We start from the raw sequence: 21,868 nt of genomic DNA on the forward strand, positions 1-21,868 counted from the left end.
GAAGTCCCTAGAGGGAGGAGGCTTTCTGGAAATAACCTCTGATAAACTAGGCTGGGGCCCTTTGGCTAGCTTAAACCCTGAGCTAAAATGAGTAAAACTAGCCCAGTGACTTAAGAACCAATATCAAAAGACCTCATGCAAGGTGTAGGACAGTGACATTAGACATGAAGTTCTTTGTCCAAAGCTCCTGCACAACTGAGCACGTTCTCCATATGCCAAGGCAGAGTCAGGCATGCTTCCACTATCCACAAAAGAAAGATAAGTTCTTTCACTATCACTGATACGCTTTGAGTGTCCTCATTGTTGCTATTAGATAAGTTAATTACGACTATCATTTACTGAATTAATGGGGCAGAGTTCAAACTCCTTTACATTATTCAAGGGAAGAAGTTGGAGCCACACAAAGGCTAAAACCCTGATGTCTGGAAGCCTGATGATTGATTGGATTTTTTTACTTTTGGCCCTGATATTTGGTATCACAGATGAAACCCTAGCTGCCTACCACACTCTCTACATCTGGTCAGTAAGGAGCACTTTTCCGTTTATCCCAGTGCATATTATCTATCCAACCCGAGTACATCTGGGTATTCATTCAAAAAGATGACAGCCAAGTGGGGTGAAAGTCCTCTTCCTTTTCAGCGCAGAAGACCCCCTGGAACTCTCCCTTGAGACTACCTCCACAGGTCCCACCCTGAAGCTCCAGGCCTTCTCTCAGAACTCCCAGCTACCTCCAGTTCAGATCTTCCCTGGTTAGTACACTGCACCCAAAATGTTAGGAAGATAGATTTTTGACCATGTCCTTCTTTCCCCATATCTTCTGTTATCCAGAAGACTAAGAACGCCTAAAGTTTGGGGGGCAGGAAGTAGGAAGCAAGATTTGAATCTGGCTGGTGTTTCTTAATTGTTTTCCCAAATGACAGTTTCTCATCAGAAGGTCATTGCTCAAAACTTAAAATCTTTACCTTCCATTTCCCCTCTTAGCTATATCTGATCTCTCCAAAACCCAACATGTCATACTTTGATGGTTCCAACATGCAACTGTTTCATGTTTACCTGGAAATGGGAAAGCTTTGATGTCACCACCAGCCCCAAGGACCACAGAAATCTTCACCAGTTGCGTTCCCATTTCTGAAACAAATGCCAAAATCGCCCTGTCTAGTTTTCAAGGTCCACAAACTCAGCTTAGTTTTTTCTTTAACTGCTCTTCTCACAAACCACCTTCTCTATGTCTGCAGGTGTGTGAATGGCTCCACAGGTCTTGATATTAACTAACAATTAACTAATGACTAACTTGTTAATCATTTTCAAAATCCAGCATTCTACTGTAGCTATGACTAAAAGCTCATTTTTATCCTTCTAAAGATATTTTTAACTGGTTTCTTTCTAATGAAATATGGCCACCTAAACTCATGGACTCCTCCAAAGGTGTGGCTCTCGAGTAATGCATACCTAAATTACTGAGACATAAGCTGCAGAATCTAGGAGAAAGAGCTAGTGTATTTGCTTTTATCCCCTTTCTCGATAAAACAGAAATGGCTTTTGAGTTCCTGGGGCCATTTTGGCTGACTGCAGGGCAGAACTGGGAACACATAAAGGGCTAGGAAGGCAAACGCTTGCTGGGTAAGGGTAGGACAGCACCTAGTACATTCCGACACAGCCATCCAAATAATTGACGGGAAAGAACGGACCTGTCACTAACTTTCCTTCCACTCAACTGACAGGGATGAAGACAAATCACAAGTTGGGTGGGTCATACAAGTAGCAGTTTGCTATGGTAAGCCTTAAAGTTTGTTTGGAGCGGGGGAAGGGAGGAGGGCTGGAATTAGTGCTGCAGGACCCTCTGACTTAAGAAGGGTTGGTTTTCTGATGGAAAGACTCCGCCTTGAAAGCTTTAGGAACATGCAGATGGAGAAGTAAGGGAGCAGGGGAACACCCATCCTGTCAGCCAAATCAGTTGGCCCAGGTAATCAACAGGGTGACAAATGAATGTTCATTTAAAGTATATCTGTAGAGGGGTTACTATGTTCTAGGTACTAAACCTTGTAGCTAGGTTACTCTTACATTTGGATCGTAAGCTCCTAATGACAGTACCTAGAACACTGAAGATCCTTAACTTAGTGACTGATTTCCAGTGACCTACTGAGTAACATCTGTAATCAGGTTTAAGTAAATGTTATCCTTTCAGCCATCTCCTTCAGTTTTCAAGTTGTATAAGGAAGTGAAATGGTAAATGAGAGAGAACCCCAAAGTGGGTAAGAATGGAGAAAGAACTTGAGATAGGCTCTAAGGAGGCAGAGAAGAAGGTGAGGGTAAAGTTATCAATTGATTCTTTAGTAGTCCTTTCTATTGCATGGTCTGTTCCATAGCCAAGGCTGAGTAGATGCAAAGACAGCTGACAGGACACGAAGTGGATTCACTGACAATCATATGGGGCCCTGCAGAAGTGCTCTCTCTGCAGTGTGTGGTTAAGAAAATAAGAGATTCTGATGCGACTGGTAGAGGGAGGGTGCTGACTGGGAAGGAGACACTCTGAGGCATGTGAGTTACAAAGTGCTAAAGAGGAAGAAATGGGTGAGGAAACAGAATTAATCATTTGGAAGCCATACTCTTTGTCTTCCACTCCCCCCAGAGTTGAAGATAAAAAGAGAAAGCATCTACATTCCCTGCCCCTAAGCTGTTTTACGTAACCCTTCTTCCCCCATGCACACCCCCAACCAAGACTACTTATTAGCTTAAGTGCAAGATTTATGTATAAAGATGAAGTAGCATCTGTCTCAGGCTTCAGGACAGTCTAGATTTAAGTTTTTGAAAGCCTCCAGATAGATCCTTGCAGAATGGGATAGTCTGCCTACCGTCCTGCTCAAAGGCAGGGGGACAAGGATTCAGTCCAGCATCAGTCTATCACATTAGGTCTGTTCCTGTCTTCTAAGAATCGTCATTGAAAATTTTTTAAATCATTTAACATTTTCCAACTTTAAGATATGCAGTCTTTATTCTGACCAATTCTGGACAGCTCTCAGGGACACATGACCTGGCATCTACCCAGGACAAATGTGCCCGAGATAGAAACAATCAGAGCGTCATCCTTTTCCCCAAATATCTTGGGCATTTTTCAGGATTTTTTTTGTTTTATGATGTCAGCTTGACTCTCCCTTTTGAATTCTTGTGGGTAGGAGCATTCGGCCCTCCCAGCCTCAGAGGGAAGAGAACCCTTTCTCAGGTTTTCTGTTGCATCTGGCTCCATGCCTAGCTTCGTCCCGAAGCAGCATTCTGGGTGGGTGGGCCCACCAGCCAAACAAGCCCCTATGGATACAAAACGTGTGTCAGCGCAGACGGGAGTGAGCCTCCAGAGGGCCGTGGGAGAGGCAGGCAGCGAGCCCCTGATGTGACACACATGGCTTTTCTGGCACTGGTCCCTTTTGGGCCTCTGAGGCCAGCCTCTGACGTGACTCCAGTACCCGGGATGAACCACGTCTTGAAGTCCCAGAGCTTGCTGCCAGCCTGACCTCCCAACACATGGGAGGAGAATGGGCTGATTCTCCTTCTTTCTGGTTCCTCCCTGTACCTGTCCGCATGCCTGGCTTCAGGGTGCAAGTTCCTACTAACAGCTGTGACCAACCAAGCCACTCACAATTCCTAGACAAGCATCTCGCACAGCACGTGCATATAATAAAGGATGTTCCATTAATGAGAAGAATCGAGGGTTCTCATCTGAGTTAAGAGCCACTGACCTTTCTGTGCTACACTGGGGCCTCCCTGCCCTTCGTCTCTACTCCAGCATAATGGAACAAACTTTCCATGGTTCTTGGATGAAAATACTCAGGAAAAGCTACTGGAGCTGCTCCTTTATCCCATGCCAAGTCCCCAAAGTGCCCACCGCAGCACCCTGGACACGAGGCGATAAGCAAGCATCACATGATGGTGCTCACAGTTCTACACAAGATCTAAAAAGCCAGGAAAGCCTGCCAGAGGGAGCAGCCATCTGTGTGGCGCCACCTTTACTTCCATCCGTGTAACACTTCAAATCTGAAATACAAAGGCAGTACCAGGATTGGTGGCAGCAGTTGGATTGATGCAGGAGGCACTCATCTATGAAAAAGGATAAGAGGACTCTGGCCCTCTAAAAAGGATCCCAAAAAGCTGCAAGAGGGCTGAAAGCAGTTAACCAACATGAAAATTTGGAGAGTCCACAGCACGTGCTCAGCACTGAACCAAGGGGTGGGGGAGGCTACAGAAAGACAAAATCTGGTCTTCTACATGGTGAGTCTTTAAAATTAGAGGTCCCAGGCCACATTAATTTCTTGTTTCAGGTGTTAAAAAGAGGTGATCACCCAGACTGATCTACAACAAAGTCAAACTACAGATAAAGCAAATCTCAGGACTAGAAAGCACTCAAGTGACAATGATCTCCCACCCAGTGTGGCAATCCCTTTCACAGCATCCCTGACCAGGGTCATCTAGCTTCTCCTTAAGAGAACCCACTCCCTCGTGAGGCAGCCAGCTCCAGTTCCAGGCAGCTGCATTTTTAGAAAGTTCTTCCTCTTACCCATTGCTCCTAGATACAGAGAGGACAAGCCCACTGGATACAGAGAGGAGAAGCCCACTCCCTCTGCCTCAGGTAACTGGCAGAGTGTTTTCTTGCATCCCTGAAAAACGGGAATTTGTAAAGGAGCCATGGTGGATCCATTACTCATTGCTTTCTAACAGACAGCACCCAGTCACTATAAATGGCACTGGGCAAAAAGTGGCTGTTTTCCTGGGAAGTACTGTGGCTTAAAAATAAGTAAAAATAAAAAGATAGGCTCAGGGCTTCCCTGGTGGCACAGTGGTTAAGAATGCGCCTGCCAGTCCAGGGGACACGGGTTCGAGCCCTGGTCCGGGAAGATCCCACATGCCGTGGAGCAACTAAGCCCATGTGCCACAACTACTGAGCCTGTGCTCTAGAGCCCGCGAGCCACAACTACTGAGCCCGTGCGCCATAACTACTGAAGCCCACGCACCTAGAGCCCGTGCTCCACAGCAAGAGAAACCACTGCAATGAGAAGCCCGCGCACCACAACCAAGAAGAGCCCCCGCTCGCCGCAACTAGAGAGAAAGTCTGTGGGCAGCAATAAAGACCCAACGCAGCCAAAACTAAATAAATAAATAAATAGATAGATAAAATAAAATAAAATAAAAAGATAGGCTCAAGCAGTGTCCTTAGGAGTTTGGAGCCCTCAGAAGATTTCAGAAGCCTAAATCCCAGGGTCAGGCTGGAGAGCTGTCTGCCTCCAGTTCTCTCCACCCTGTCAAACCTGTCAGTAGGGCGCTCTCCCTCCCAATGCAGGCGGCCCAGGTTCGATCCCTAGTCAGGGAACCAGATCCCACGTGCACACTGCAACTAAAGACCCGGAGCAGCCAAAATAAATAAATATTTTTTTTAAAAAAAAACCTGACAATAGGTACTGGGTCAGGAAAGATCTAAATCTATGATCCTAGAGAGAGGGGAACAATTCTCAGCTCATTACCCCCAGAATAAAGCGAATCTAGCAATAGTCATGCACGCACGGGGCTACTTTAGCAAAACTGTAAGGGGACTCATGGAGTGGGGCTGTCTCACTGCAGTAGTTTCTCCCCCTTTCCTCCTTCTTCCTGTCACAACAGGTGGGCCCAACAATCAGAGACCTACTAATCTCAGTACTACCCTCCCTATCAGAGAGGAATTAGACAAACCATCAAAAAAAGTTCTCACTCCAGGCCTGCCCCCAATTCTTCCATCAAGACCATTACCTAAATCAGGAGAAAGTGATTTCCCTGTGCTTCCTCACTTATCAGCAGCTCTGTAAAGTCAGCCATAGTGTCTTTAACTTTTCCATCCACTAAAATGGGAAGATTTACTGTTTAAAACTCACTTCAAGAACCTCCTCTTCCAAGAGAAACTAAGTAGCAGGCGAAATCTCTCTAAGGGAGAGGGAACAGGCCTGAGGACCAGTGGAGAGAGAGACAGCCATCTTCCAGGCACGCGATGGCTGGACTGGAGACCCCCCCACCATCAAATGCTAACGCTCAGCTCTTTCTTCTTACATTTCATGCTGGGGTTTGGCCATGGTCTCCCAGTCTGCGAGACAGTGCTAATAAGTGCTGACCGAAATGACAGGTGGGTGATTCCACACAGCAAGGACCGAGAATCTTAGAAGGATCACAGGAGGGAGAGGCCTTGTTTTTGCCTCCTATGGAGTATGGAAACTCCATTAAAGTGATTTTTTTAACTAGGACCCAAGCCAAATCCATTCAATCATTTCTGCTAAGGAAAACACTGGCAGAAGTCCCCAGAAATATGCACTAGCAACCAGGATGACTATAGGCCCCTACAGGCAGAAGCGCTGTGATGCCTTAGAAAACTTTCCACAGGTGGGGAGATCCTGCTGGCGCACCCATTACACCCAACTCCAATGGTGGATCCCACTCCTCCCAGCCAAAAGGGATTTCCTAGGGGACCTCCTCTGCTCATTCCTCTCAGAACACACGACTTTGGGAACAAGGAAGTAGGGCTAAAAGACAGAAGCAGCAGAGGACAGAGCTGAGTTTGCTTTTACTCTACGAGATCACAATGAGAAACATCTTCACCTGGCAGGAATCGTGGCTACTGGGTGCAGGCACTGAGCTTGAAGCAGTTGTGTGAAACCAGGCTACTTGATACTTATTACTGTTAAAACCTCAAGACTTAGCCCACAGGGAAATGAGTTACAATGCTGTCTTGTCTAAGGGCTACTCACTTCTTTTTAAAGAGCTTGCGGAAGGAGCTGCGAAAGCCCCCTTTCTGGTCTTGCCTGGGGTTTTGATCGCTGAAAGATGTTTGTTCACTTTCTCTTTCTTCCTTTGGACAGAATCTCGTGGCGTCTTCTAAATGCATCTCCTGAAAACATAAAAGAGGGGTGTATTTTTACTCTTTTCAAAAGTTAATATTGATCCTGACTATGGGACAATTTTTTTAACTTGTCACTTTCCTCTCCCACTCCAAAAGGCTAATGGCGGGCACCGTATTCCAACCAAAGCAAACCTAGGCTAATTAAGAAACCAGTAGTTGAAAAGAGGATAATTTTCTGCTGAGTGTAGAAGTATTTTCTACATATCAAGGCAAATAGTCTAGAGTAGGGTTATGATATAACAATAATTAAAGATCAGGAAATAAAGGAAGATTAACTTCTTCTGGCAACAATATTGTCTTGCTGGAAAACCAGCAGTAGTCCCCTCATATCCCTGGCTATGTTTCTCTTTCTACAAAATAAAAAAGTTTCTTGATTTTCATACTAGTTTAAATTCGTGTTCCTAATTCTCCACTTTAGACATTAATGATGGAAGGAGTTTCTGAGAGGTCGGATCTATTTAGAAATTAATGTCAACTCCTATTTCCAACCTGCACGCATGCCTTTTACAATTCTTAATCCATGCTATTTACAGTGTAAAGTTAAAATAAATTAAAAGCAAGCCTCTATCTTTTGTGAACTCCCTAGTTTCTTTTTAAAAAGCAACCTAAAATAGCTACTTAACTTTGAACCAAAAAGAGAAGCCGAGAAGTCAAAGCAAAAACCATCGTGAAACGTTCATGAATTGGATCGGTGAATGCTTGCTGATAGAGAGCAAACAGTGGGGACAAATTTTTTTCAGGAAACATATGGGTTTGACTTTGAGACCTTAACTCAGGGTTGTAGTAGCAGATCTAGAGAGTCTCTGAGATTCTATGAAGATTCATAACTAAACCACGGAGATCAACACCTTAATGGCTTAGTGTAGCGTTCTGAAAGTGTGGTCCTGGGGCTACAGGATCAACTGGGGCCTTTATTTAAATGTAAACTCCTGAGCCCCAAGCCAGACTATCTGAACCAGAATCTCTGAAGTTAGGCCTAGAAAATCTTTTTGCACACTTAGATTTTGAAAACCAGCAGTTTAAGGTATGTGCCAACCCACCTGCACCTAATGTTTGTATGAATCACCTGGGAATCTTGATAAAATGCAGATTTTGATTAAGTTGGTCACGGGTGGAGCCCAAATCCTGCATTTATAACAAGCTCCCAAGTAATACATTTACTACTAGCCCAAGGACCATATTTTGAGAAGTGGGCTTTTAGGGACTTTTTAGGACTAAATCTATTAATAGTTTTAGGAAAATCTTTCTGTGGAATCATCTTGATAATATCTTGCATTTGTACAGCATTCCATACTTTACGAAGCATATTCACAAACTTTATCTTATTTGGCCTTATCCTCACACAACCCTGTGAGGTAGGTATAGATTGTCTTATTTCACAGATGAGAAAACTGGAGGCACAGAGCAGCCAAATGACTTGTCCAAAAGCACACAGCTCTCTGGCAGCAGAGTCAGGACTAGAACCGGGATCTCCTGACACCCCAGTCAGGTGCTCTTTCCACTAAAACATAGTGTCTTCTTTCTTGACTCTTAGAGACAGAACACTAAAGACTAGGGTTTGGTTGGCTCTGAGGGCAGGGGTGGAAGATACACAGAGTATATTTGAGGAGTTGGAACCCTAGGAACTTTGCACATCTCAGCAGGAAAGAGCTGATATCTTTAAAGATGGGGCTTTTGAAGGGTTAATCTTTTGCAACTAAAACCCCATCTCGCTCTGATTAATGGTTTTTGCCTAGCAATTGTTGAGCTTCCAATTTTTCACACATCAGCTAGGGAAAAAAAGACATTTTTATGAACATATGAAATAAAAGCATTCTTTGCAGCTTAGACTATACTAGTTACAAGATTTTGTATGTATATCTCTGCCCATCCCAAGTCTCTTTGAATTGGCACTATTATTTCCTTTCTACTTCCCTTGTTAATGAACTTTTAAACTTTGACACACACCTAACTTTGATTTGTCTAAGAAATTTTACCTAATAGAATTTTATAAAGTTTAGAGTTGAAAATCAGAGGCAGAAGGAAATCTGAGAATCCTGGGGAAACTCAGCAACCTTAGCTGGGCACACTAAGGCGTTTCTGCCCTCTCAGGAAGCAGACACAGACTTTGATTTCTGGAGTCCAGGTGGGCGGCAAGCTCCAAGGCTCTTCATGGTCCTCTGGCCTAATGTCCACCACTCCCACCTGGGACAATATTTACAAAGAAAAACTCACCCTGCCGTTTTTGTAAAAGGCCCATGAGCCTTTTCTCATATTTCCCTACCCCTCTCTTCACTTAGCCAACTTTTAAGCAGCTTTTAAAATTGAATTCAGACGTTCAAACTATCTAGGAGACTTCTCTGACCATCATCACCTTAGGAGGGTTTAAATACCCTCCCATGTGCTTCCACCGTTTATTATAATTCTGTGTTTATGCGTCTCCTTCCTGGGCTAAGCCAGTGGCCTTGGAGGGCAGAGACTGGATGCCGTTTATTTTTGAACCCTCAGCACTTCACACAGAGCCTGGTGCAAGGCAGGTGCTCAGTGTTTGCTGAAAAATGAATGAATGAAAGGAGTCAATGATCTTTGATTTCTTCCCATTCACTTGGAAATAGAAACAGGTGGAATGCAGGGCCCTCATTCCTGGGAGAAACCCTTTCTCACCTAGGCAAAGGATCCCTAGTGCTGGATGCAAGGGATACGTCGTGCAGGTAAAGGCAGTCCTGGACTGTCATTTTCAAGATGTATCAATCAATACAGAGTTGCCCTGTAAACCCTAACCACCACTTCTAAAATGTTTAACAGGAAGGATGGGGGCACAGGTCAAAGCTACACTGTTTACTCCGTTCAATCAGAAATTGCCTTTGTTCCAATCACGTGCAGAGAAATTATTTGCTCAGGAACTATTAGTCCTTTCATGGATGTGTATTTAAACACCTCTTTAAATCTCCCAAGGCTTGCAGACTCCAAGGTTAGACATCAAAATACCAAACATCGATATAGAGGCCAAAGAAGGTGTTTGTGAGTCAATGCTTCCTTGACTATTTTGTGTTGTCCTCGTCCCACTGGAGTCTGCCAAGTAAGGTGACACCCTTTTCCAGGCAAAAGGAAAGCAAGCGGTAATGAACTTTGCAGTCAATTTTGCAGGGAGTCCTCAGTGAGAGAGGGCAACTTGCCTCCTCCCTAGCTACAAACAAGGGTGCAGGTCGGGGAGTACAGTAGGCTGGCACACAGGGCTCGATATTTTGAACGTGTAAACAAGGGGTGCGCCTAACAGGCAAAGGAAGAAACAGACAGGCCTGGGACTTGCGTGCAGTGCCCCGCAAGTGAAGTGCAGCTGGGAGGTGCCACAGCTTAAGCAGCAAGGCAGAGAACACCTCTAACTCTTTCACTTGGCGGGGGGGGGGGGGGGGGGGGGGGGGGGGGGGAGGTGTTTTAATCAGGTCTACTAGGAGTCCTAGTCTTTCGGGCGTCCTACATATATAGGTAAGGCATGCTCCTGTGTCCTAGCACTGCAGAGTGGGCGCTAACGCTCTCCTCCGAGGGCCACTGATAGTCAAGCCTTTAACCCAGGCTCTCCCTCAACATCCTCGCCCAGCCCGGCCTCTGCGCCCCCGCCTGGCCAGCCTGCTTCCCCTCCACGCTAGGTGAGCCCAGGCTGCACCCTGAAGATCTAGGCCCGGGGCTGCCAGCGCTGTGGGTTTGGGGTCGGTTTTACTTTACCCTCCTTACTTCCAAATAGGTCTGCTTTTCGCTTTGGGACCTCTGTTGGGGAAAGAAGGTTCTGGGCGCGCCACGGGCGGAGGAGGCCGAGCCGTGCGGCTGCGCAGCGCGCTCGGCCTTGAGCGGCGCGCGGCCGCCGCTGCTGCTGCGCGTGCTGTAGAGGCGCGGCGCCACGCCCTCGGGGGGCGGCGCGCGCGGGAACTCCTTGAGCGAGCGGCTCAGCGGCTTGGCCTTGCCGTGCGCATGCGTCGCCGCCTCCAGCTTGTAGGCGCTGCTGCTGCCCGCCGGAGACGTCGCGCTCTTGGGCAGGGGCTGCAGCGGGTGCTCGGGCCGTTCGGCCTCCACGGCGAAGCTGACAGGCCGCAGGAAGCAGATGTCCAGGCTGGACTCGGAAGAGGCGGGCGAGCAGTTCTCGAAGAGGGCCGGCGCCTGGAAGGGCTCCTCGTCGTAGGGCGCGGGCAGCGCGAAGATCTCGCCGCCGTATTCGAACTCGTCGTAGGCCGCGGGCACGTAGCCGCGGGCGTCGGGCAGGAGCTCGGCCGGGGCGCGCAGGGAGCGCTCCACGTTGCCCAGCTGCTCGGCCGGAGAGGGCTCGAAGTCCATCTCCGGGATGGCCTGCAGGGGCCCAGCGAGCGCCTTCACGTCCTGCTCGGCGGCACAGAACTGCCCCGGCGCCAGGAGGCTCTCAGGCCTCTCGTGCTTTCTGCCCTCTATCTCCCAGTCACTGGGCTTTCCGGGCTGCATGCTCTCCATCAAGCTTTGCTGTTGTTGGCTTTTCTTCACTGGGGGCATCAAATGTCTTTAAAGGGGAAAGAGAATACAAAACAAGTGTGCTTACGGTTTGTTAGTGCACGCCTCTCACCGAGCAGCGCAAGGCCGGGACCAACACACTGCCTGCCGGATACCGCTTAGCTGCAAGCTGCCGACTCCCTCCTCTCCGTCCCTCCCAGCCGCCTACGTGTGTTACCTACCACGCGCCACAGGCTTCTCAGATTAAGGAGTCCCCACGAGCCCCGGTCCCCCAAGTGGGAGAGTGAAAATGACCATCTGTGAAGGGGATGCCGGAAGTACCCGTCTGAGCCCAGAGGCACTGCGCAGAGATGGCTGGTTCGCCAACGATGCTCATCATTCCCCATGTGGAATCTCCGACCCTTCCCACCACTTGTCAAGGCCCCAAGGCACCTCTTTTCTCTCTTCTCTCCCTTTCTTGCCCTAGCAGAGTCATGTAAAATCATGGAAACAACTTGTGTTCAACTCGTGGATCTTAATGCTTAAGAATTAATTCCCAGATGAAGTAAGTGGAGTACAATCTTGATAACCGTTGAATCTGAATGTTGGTGTGTGGGGTTTAGTGTCCATTTTACTTTTCTGTATGTTTGAAATTTTCATAATAAACTAAAAATTCCTTGTGGCTATAAAGCATGCTATATAAGTCATCTCAAACTTCCACCCAAAAAAACATTACTGAAATGAAAAGGCTGTCACTTTGAATATGCCCAATTTCATGCAGGGTTTTTTTGGTTAATCGTGGATGAAGAATAACATTGGATGCTTGGATAGAATACCCATCAGATTGGATGTGGTTTGCCAGTTCCGCTGGAATTAATTGCCAGACAGATGTGAGTGGACTACTACACACTGACCCAAACTGGTTGTGCTAGTTTACTTATTCATACTTAGTTCTACCACAGAAATGCATAAAGAATGCAGTTGTAAATGCTAACACTGAGTATCTTCCTCTGGTGGTCTTAAGGTGAAAATTAGGTCTCACATTGACAGAGGTGAAAAAAATAGTAAAATGAAATATTGACTTGAATTCTCTTTTAACTTGGAAGACTCTTGTTGGGTTTTTTTCTGGTTATGTTTCTAGCACAGAGAGCAACGGCAGCCATCTTCTTCAGTCTGGATATAATCTCTAGGGATTTCTTTTTTTGGCTGTATTTGTCTCACTTCAAAGTAGAGAGTTCTGTCACTGTTCTAAGAGCTGAAGTGATCCACAAACTAAAATTCCACTTCCTGTCTCCCACTCCCCACTCAGGAAAGGTATTTTTTTCTGTACGGAGTTCTCTCCTTATAGGACTTCCAGGATTTTCTCTATAGTAAGAAAATCATCCTGGGCTCTATTTATAGAAAAGTGAATGTCCCATAGGTTTTCAGAATGATGATAAAATTTCTCCCTTCTGCCTCCACATTTGCACTTCCATCTCTCACTGACAAATGTTCTCAATTTTAAGAGATAAGGGCAGAAAGCAAACAGGATTTATTTTGTGTTATTGATCAGTTGCTCCTTCCAGTGACTGTAATTAGCATTCTAAAAACTGTAGGGATTAAACATTGAAGTAATCTCAACTGCCTACCTCTCACTTCATTGTAGTTTTAGAAAAGTAGCTTCTTGCATGATTTCTAAATTTTCCTTAAGATAATAAAACCCAAAGTAGAAATTATAGTCTAAGGAATTAGTTTTATGAGAATTGTCTATATTTGGTAAATTGGAGGTTTGGAATTTTGAGTTTTGGTTTCCCTTATTCTTCCAGAAGTCCCAGTTTCAAAGGTGGCCAAGTTGACATCCTTCAGAGGTAAAATGAGTTCCAGATATGTAAATAGCCTAATCCTTTCCCTAAAGATCATCAAGAAGTTGGCTGAATGATAATCCAGCTTAGTGTGCGAGAGGGTTGTGTGCAGTGACTTTAAGAGACTGTGAAATCCATCCACTGCCCAGAACAGCTTTCAGAGAAGCTGTCATAAGAACAGAGGTCATGAAGTCCCTTTCTGAAGAAGCTTCAAGGAGAATTGGGAAGGGCTAAACAACCTTCTTTCTGTATCACCTCTGACCTATTTCTCATCCTCAGAGCCCAGACTTCCTCTGACCCCTGACTGGGAAACCTTTTTCTCCACTACATCTTTTGTAGACATTAAGTGGATTCCCACCTTTCTGTGGGGTTGTAAAATGCCTTCCTGTCGTCTTACAGCACTCCCTTCCACTCTGTCATTGTCCAAACCCAGAGAGACTCATGCTGTAGGTGGAGGGTGGTTATGTGTGATAAAAGTGTTGGGAGTAACGTCCAGCCTCTAGGCCTGCTCTTTAACATAAGTACCGTCCTCTGGGATCCAAACTTTGGGTCAGCTGCTTGCCTGCCACATACGGACCTGATGGGGCAAGAGGGAGGAAGGAGTCCTGTAGGTCATACTCCTAATACAGGCTGGCCTGCTACCCCCACACAGGCCACCTGGGAGGCGAGGGCATTGTCATTAACCTTTCCACAGCAACAGGTGCTTACGTGACAGCAGGGCCAGAACTGGGAGCAGGAGAGTAGGGTTGCAGCATCTCTTCGGAGTGGATCCCACTGTCACGGACAGCCTCGGGGCCTGCAGTGGGAGAAGCATCTTGCCCGGCATTTGCACACTGGGAAGCCAGCCCTTTGTACAGCTTCGCCATGGATGACCTAATGGAATGGAGGTAATTATTCTCAGGGTCTACAATGGGAAATCAGCTCTCTGAATACACACATTATACCAAGAAAGGCAGACTATTTCTCAGATGAAGCTCAGCTGTGAAGTTCTCGGTCTCTCCAGGGCTCTCTACAAACCAGGTTGCTTACATAATAGAGTGCAAGCTGGATGCTGGGTAGGAGTAGGGATGCTGATTAACTGGCTGAATTGAGTTTGGGGGTGAGGGGAGTATAAGGAGAAGTCATCCATTAGAGGAGCCCTGGTTTGGGACACAGCATGTTTCACTGGTGTAAAGCACGCACAGAAATGACTCTGTTTCCCTCATTGGATTGGGATGAGGTTGAAGGAATTCCAGGTTATTAGGAAGCTTTGTTATGAGTTGCTTCTGTTCCCTCATAAGTCCAGATTTCCCTTAATCAGTCCTTCCTGTTTCCTCTTAGTGTGAAATCCTTTCAATCACCACCCCCTCCCTTATTCGTTTTATTTTTATCCATAGCACTTAAACCATCTAACTTATTTATTAACTGGCTACCCAGGTCTAGAAAGTAAGCTCCACGTGGCAAAGATTTTTGTCTGTTTTGTTCTTTGCAGTATATTCAGTTTGCTGAACAGTGCCTGATATTCAGTAAGTGCTCAGTAAATATTTCTTGAATTAATGAAAGAAATCACATTCTGGCCTTTAAACTGCAACTTTAAACCTGGCAAGTTTAGTGAAACAGCTATTTTTGAGGTGGTTAGCAACATGAGATAACAGAAGGTCTGCATAAGCATTAGAGTAAAAGTGCTTATTTTTCTAAATTAATTTCCACCAGGTAGTAAGTACCTCCCTCCTGTAGCCAACCTGGTCACCTCTCTTCCCACCCCTGCTCTCTCTTCTCTTCCGCCTCCATCACTGCATTTCAGCCGCTTTACATTCAGTGTGGTTACTTGTGACAGACACTCACATTGACCGTCTGTATCCCTGTTCTCAGAAACCTTTGATCAGCCCTCTAGACTGCACCATCAGAACCTTACTTCTTGAGTTTTTTCCGTTTCTGAATAAGCAAATCCTCATTGCACTGAAACAGCAGGGTGTAGTGTGAGATAAATACTCGCAGGCGTTGAACACACACAAGAAGTAGGTAATAGTCAGGGTGTTCCTGCTCTGTGAACTTCAGGACGTTCTGGATGGAGGAAAAAAGGAAGCAGCATTGCATAGTTAGAATGAAAAGTTGTTTCGTCTCTTCTGTACCTTGCCTTGATCTGTTGTGAGAGTTTGGTAGCCGTTTAATCAAAATGATGCAAATGGCCAATTTAATTACAAACTGAAAAGTCAAACTTGCTGTTCTCTTTGTCCATCACACCAAGGGAAAATAATAGTCACTATTGCTCCTGTTCGAGTTGAATTTGAACATAATTCCATCTGAAAAATTAGAAGGATCTACTAATTAGATCTCTGAAGTAATGGAGCCATTCTAACAATTACTGTCTATAGGCAATGCCTTATAACCCAAAGGAGTCAGACCAATGGTGAGAAGGTCAGGCATCAAGGCTGGAAGTGAGGGGATGTTTATGATCAAGCCTGGCCTAGGGGCCCCTCCTGTTACATTGCCTGCTGTGCTATAGTGGAATGTGCATGCTGGTTGGATTTGGGAAAGCTAACAGTTATTGAGCGCTTCCTATTGCCAAGCACTAAGTCCTTTACATTATTTTCTCATTTAATTTTTACCATAACCCAGTTAGATATATGCCATTGTTACTCCAATTAACAAATAAGGAAATCAAGGCACAGTGAAGTTAAGTAATCTTCACTGGGTCACACATCTAATGTGTAGCAGTCAGGATTTGAACTCAAGTCAGACAGCAGAATCTGGGCTCTTATTTGCTTACTTACAACCTGCTTGCAAGACCTGGGTTTCAGGCCTATATTTTTTCACTGACCAGGTGTCTTAACTTGGGCAAGTTACTTCTTTGGGTCTCCATTTCCTTATCTAAAAAAATGTTAATAATGATACCTATTTCATGGGATTGTTGAAAAGATTAAATTAGATAATTACTGTGAGAGAATGATTTTAAGATCTAAAGCCACATACAATTGAAAGTCTTTTTAATATTAATACTGGGCTACTTCTACCTGAGACAAATCCCAAGCATTTCTGAGATGCTTTCACTGAATTACTTAAGAAGATCAGTCAGCAATTAAACCAGAACAGGTGGGTGGTGGGAAGAAGAGGGGCTGGTAGGGGTGTTGATGAGTCTCTTTCTCAATTCTACTGCCTCCAAGATGCTACAAACCCTGCGGGAGAATGGTGTGAAGAAGTCAGCTCATCAGCTTCTCCATGCTTCTCCTGTGACACAAGACATAAGCACAATGTATTGTAGACTCTTGGACGCAAGCCAAAAGAAAGTAGTGGTCAGGGGTGCATTTAGATGGCTGTAGAACCAAGGTGGAAGGGACTGAATAGGTATCCAGGGTCTGGCAGGAGCTGCCATAGAAAGATCCTGGATCAGCATAGGTGTGAATTGCTGGTCAATGAAGGTAGAACTTCATTTTTGGCGTCACAAGCCAAATAGTTTTAGAGAATGAGATTCTAGCTCATACCACAAGGTGGAGATGGGGTGAGCATAACAATCTAAGTCATTTAAACACTTCTTAGAAATATTCATGATTCCTTGACCCTTCACAGTGTCTTTCATTGGAAGCCAAAAACACCTGTTTAGCATGAAAATCAGTTTAGTGGCTTGGCCAGCCATACCTACCTGCAGATGTATCAGATATTCAGGGATGCGCTGAACTATGTGAAAAAACAGTGTATAGATGTCAGACTTAATCTCTTCATCACCCTGAATGAAAGAAAGTTGGAGTCAGTCTTCAGCGTCCCCCCAGCTCTGGCTGTCAAACCCCAGAGTCGGTTCCCCCAGAGTAAGAAGGGTTTACTCTCTTCTCTGAAGAGAATTTTCTTCATCTAGAGTGTCAGGCAGCATTGATCTGTTGGGGGACATGCTCAAGGAGACAACTCTTCTCTAGCAGGGAGCATGTCATACACTTCTTTAGAATCCACCCAAGTTTCCCAACGACTCCCTCCTCTTCCCCACCCTCCAACACCATCTTAGCACAGTGGGCATTCAGTAAATTATATATGAGTTGATTAAATTCATTAAGGTTCTTCAGCCAGTAATCTTTACAGTGGTTTACGAATAGGCACTAAGGGTGAATTGGAGCCTCATGAGAATGGGGAAGGGAGTATGATTAGAAACTGGTCAGCTGGCCTGGCAGCAGGAAACATGCTGGACTTTTTCCATGTCCCTTCCCCTCCTTTCCCTTACTCAAATATTTGCTGAGTGCTAACACGTGGTTGGTATTGTACTGGGTTGGGAGCAGTAGGGGGTTGAAGTAGAAAGTTAATGGAGCCTCTCACCTCTTGTGAAACTTGATTAACTCTTAACTTTAGAGCTCCTGATATGGTTCTTTTCTATTGACCTAAAATAACTAGAATTGTCTTATATTTATATGTGCTTATTGAGCACCTAATATATCATTGCAGAAGCGATACTTAAAGCAACATGACTAAAGCCATTTTATAATCTTATAAACTGACAGATACAGGATAACATGAATTTAATATTCAGTTCATATTGTCCGAGCCTGTAAAACCCAAAACCCCTCAAGGCTGCAAAGCTGCAGTCTGAAGATCTCTGCTTAGAATAGCTGTTTACTTTGTCTGTATTTCCAATGGAATGGAACAGAGGGTCAGCAAGGAACAGCAAAGACCAAAGCAATGGCACTGATCCTTGAGTGGGCTCCTTTAACCCCAGGGAGGAATGTCAGTGGCTCTGTTCAAGCCATTCCCCAGCCTGGAGAACAAGCTCAGAGTGCATGTGCTGTAGTTTCTGGGCAGATGAGCAACATCATATAGTTACACATGTAACCAAAGGACAGTGCACACATACCTCCTTCAGAACAACCACGTGAACCAAAGAGATGCATTCTGGCAGGTCCCTCAGGTAAGCAACATAATAATCCAAAAAATTATTCTTGAAAACAAGCAGAAAAAGGCATGGTAAGAACCTGGAGACAGGAATGATAACAACTAATATGTTTACAGAGTCATGCATATTAAATGGAGTACTTTGCAGAGATGATTTTAATCATTCATTTAATGTGTGTAGTAAGTTTTTTTTTAATTCACCTTAAAAATCTTTTTGGTTTTAAGGAAAATATTCCTGTGGATTTGGAAAACAAAACTCAGTATCCCTGCTTTAACGAGAGAAAGTGAAATGATAAACCAAACCAGAGGGAAGGGGCCATGTAAGTTGAAAAATATTTTTAAAAGCTGTTCAGTGATAAAAATGCATATTTTGTTTTTTAATTACTTTCATTAATGATGAAATGCTTCAATCATCTACATCTAAATGAGGAACTTTGTCAAACTCACCTCATAGTTTCTAGACCAGGGTTTCTCGACTTTTTCCACTAATTGCATATTCACCTATGGAATATCCCCTCAGGAAAACAGTTCTCACCTTTCAAAGTTATACTCCCATAGATATAACAATTTTCAGCTCAAGAAAGCATACTGAATACAAATGAGTAAAAGTGATGTTAGAGGGATAGTATTACATCCACTCTATACGAGTAAATAATTTGTAAATTTTGTATTATTAATCACAGCTGAGAATCATCGATATGCAGAGGTTAACTGCAGGCAAAATCTGGCTTGCAGACCAGTTTTAATTAGCCCACACAATATTTTTAAAATAAGAAAATTTCGTACAAAATTCTGGATTTCCAGCTTCTCTTAAAATATCAGAAGTTCTGGTAACTCTAGTCCTTTTTTCCTGCATAACAACTGGATAAAGCTGAGTAGCTATTCTTTGTTGAAAGCATATGTGCTCCACTTAAGCTCACTTCCCCGCAGTCCACATTGTTTTACATTCAGCTCACTTCTCCTCACTAATGTCATTGTCTGGCCCTATAGGCATTTGAGTTTGCAACTTGTGGCCTAAATCATACTTTCTTTGAAGAACATTATAGAGATTTCAAACCTTAGCATCCTTTCTCCAGGGAAGTGAAAACAAAAAACATTCCAGACAAATAGCTGCCCATCACATTTTAAAAAATCTCTAGGAAATGAAATTGTGTGTGAAAGTATATACATATATACAGACTCTCATATATTTATGTTATATGTATGTATGGATATATATGTGCTTATACACATACATACACATACACGTGCATATTCAATGGGGGCAGTTATAGTACAGTGGAAAGATGATCTGGAAGTTAAAAGACTTGGATTCTAGCCACAGATCTACAGATATCTAGATAGCTGGGTGATTTCAGCCAAGGCTTTTAATTTCTTTGAACTTTATTTCATTATCTGTAGAATGAGGAGGTTAGACTAGATCTCAGGAGTTCCTCTAACTCTGAAATTCACTGGTTCTAGATGCTCTATTAAGAGAAACAGACAAGGGAGACACAGACACATATAATTCAGGTTTATAAAGGATTAAGAAAAAAACTTACCTCATCATTTGTTAACTTAAGGAATAAATCTCCAAGGACCCCTTGGCGTGGCCACTTCAAGACCCTTTCCTGCAGAGCATGAAGCAAATCCAGGTGCTGCTGGACAAGGTACCGTAAAGAGCCAGGGAAGAGGCTTGGAACAGAATAGACACACAAACCAGGTGTAGAGAAGAAAAGGCTCTACAAGAATACATGGAGCAGGTCCCATTTTCCCAGCCATTCAAAATATGTTGAGTCACAGGTCTGCCTTTAGTATTCAAAACAAAGTCTGTCATCGTCAACCTCACAGCAGATATCCTCAGACTATAGAAAGACCCCTTTACTGATGGCTCCTATACGAATGTATTGAACTAGTAAAGGGCACATCACTCGAATGGCCTTTTTAAAGCTTAACTGGTACACTCTTATTTATGTGACAGTGGAAATTTTAAGGGAAATCTTTTTCAACGTTTTAAAGTTATTCCCGCTTGATGTGCAAATTGTCTATTGTAATTAATGCTGCAGATGAGGACACTAAGGTGGCACTGGGTCATTCTTAGCTACTGGGTAGGAGACTGTACTTAGGTAAGGAGGAATTTTGTTTAAAGCTGGCAACTGAAAGCTCAGGGGATGAGGGCATAAAAGTGTTCCTTTTTCCCTTTCCTTCAGTTTCTAAGAAGAATCTGGGCAAGGATGGAGTCTTGCCGGGGGAGGCTACAAACTAGGCCTGGCCTGCTACTCCCAGGAGTTTTGCTGAGCCCCCTTCCTGCTCTCACATCCCCCCAGCCATCTCAGTGTGCCTCATTTTTTTCAGAGGAAATGAAGGAAAGAAGAGAGAAGTTAGAGGAGGATGGGGGGAGAGGAAAGACAAAGAGAATCATAGGAGGAAGAAGAAGGGGGATTGGATGGAGAAGGGAGGGAGCAGAGGCCTGTAGGAGCGAGGAAGGAAGAAACAGAAAGAATGAAGTCTTACTGGGGCTACAGCAAGGATTTCAGCTCCGGCTTGGTAACTTAGGGAGATTGAAAATAGGTTACCCTGTGCTTTTAAGACCACAGGGTTTTGGGGGAGGGTTTGTTTGTTGTTTGTTTGGTTGGTTTTTTGTTTGTTTTTTCTTTTAGGTAAGAAGTAGATTTATTAATATCCTTTGTAAAGAGGTTGCAGGAAAATTGGGGTGCAAGAGAATGGTCATGTCCCAGGTCTCGGGCGGGTTCCTGGGACAGGCTGCCAAGTAAGCGTCCTTGGCTTCGCGCGCAAAGAATTCAAGGGCTAGCCGTAGTAAAGTGAAAGCAGAGATAACACATTCCATAGGCAGAATGCAGTCCGTCTCAAAAGGGGAGAGCGGCCAAGACCACAAGTTTAACAAAGAAGAAAGTGATGGCCTGCTTGTTGCTGAGAACCAAACTTATTTGGATATTTCCCCAGAGTCTACTGAGAGTAAATTAGTGGACAGTTGGGGTGCTTTGCCAACAGCAAACAAGCAGACCTTTGCTGAGAACAGAAGGAAGGACGCCAGTTTGAAAGGAGGTGTTTTCAACTCATCTCCAGGCAAAGAAGACTCCCCCGTGATCGTAGCTCAGAGAAGACACACAAATGCCGGAATGGGATACCCATCCTCCTGTGAAAAGATACAAGGATTCCTTCCACCCCCATCTCACCACCCTCTGTGCCTCCACACTTGCAGAGCCAGCTGATCCATAAGCGTGGGAGGAGAGGCCTGTGCTAGGCTGGTGCAGTGGGCTCAGAAGATCTAAGTAATCCCTGTCCAGACCAAAGGGAATTTGGAGGAGTGGCTGGGAGACAGTCTTGACTGGGAGAAGACCATAAATCTGATGGAGGAAAGCACAACTGATCAAACTGGAAGAGTGAAACACTGCACCAGCAAAAGATCTAGATGTGAAAGATTTCTCCCCACCCAGAGGCTGACAGTGACTTTGGGTAACATTCCTGGTGTGACACTGAGAGATGTTAGGGCACCGTGGTGAGATATGACTTTGTGATGGGTTGTCACTGTAGGTTATATAATATGTCTTGGGCTATCTCTTTTCTTTTTCTCTCCTTCCTTCCTTTCCTGTCCTGTCCTGTCCTTTCTTTTTCTTTCCTTTCTAGAAAGCTGCCTTCTGCTACACTGTGACCAGTGTACTTGCAGAGTTGACAGCTGGTAACTTGGTTGGAGTCCAGATGTCTCCTGGACTGTCCACTGGGCTAACAGAGTAAGGTTTCAGGATGAGGGTCAGAAAAGGCTAAGGCTCCCATCAAGCATCATGGAAGCATGTAAGTTACATGAAGAGCAATGGTTTACAGTGGGTTCTGTACCAAATAT

At 44.7% G+C, this 21,868-nt stretch overlaps 1 protein-coding gene across 1 annotated transcript in view; it reads right to left on the minus strand.

Moving 5' to 3' along the window:
* Positions 1–21,868, minus strand: part of ARHGEF33 (Rho guanine nucleotide exchange factor 33) — a 47,928-nt gene that overhangs the window by 12,813 nt on the left and 13,247 nt on the right. Inside the window, exons 6-12 of the mRNA XM_033838195.2 lie at positions 19,569–19,701; positions 17,990–18,073; positions 16,799–16,882; positions 15,074–15,222; positions 13,888–14,052; positions 10,610–11,408; positions 6,756–6,895 (exon numbers count right to left, since the gene is read on the minus strand). Of these exons, the coding sequence (XP_033694086.2) occupies positions 6,756–6,895; positions 10,610–11,408; positions 13,888–14,052; positions 15,074–15,222; positions 16,799–16,882; positions 17,990–18,073; positions 19,569–19,701 (1,554 nt within the window). The remainder of the gene's footprint in view (positions 1–6,755; positions 6,896–10,609; positions 11,409–13,887; positions 14,053–15,073; positions 15,223–16,798; positions 16,883–17,989; positions 18,074–19,568; positions 19,702–21,868) is intronic.

This window comes from Tursiops truncatus, chromosome 14, assembly GCF_011762595.2.
Source record: "Tursiops truncatus isolate mTurTru1 chromosome 14, mTurTru1.mat.Y, whole genome shotgun sequence".
In the NCBI taxonomy this organism is placed as follows: domain Eukaryota; kingdom Metazoa; phylum Chordata; class Mammalia; order Artiodactyla; family Delphinidae; genus Tursiops; species Tursiops truncatus.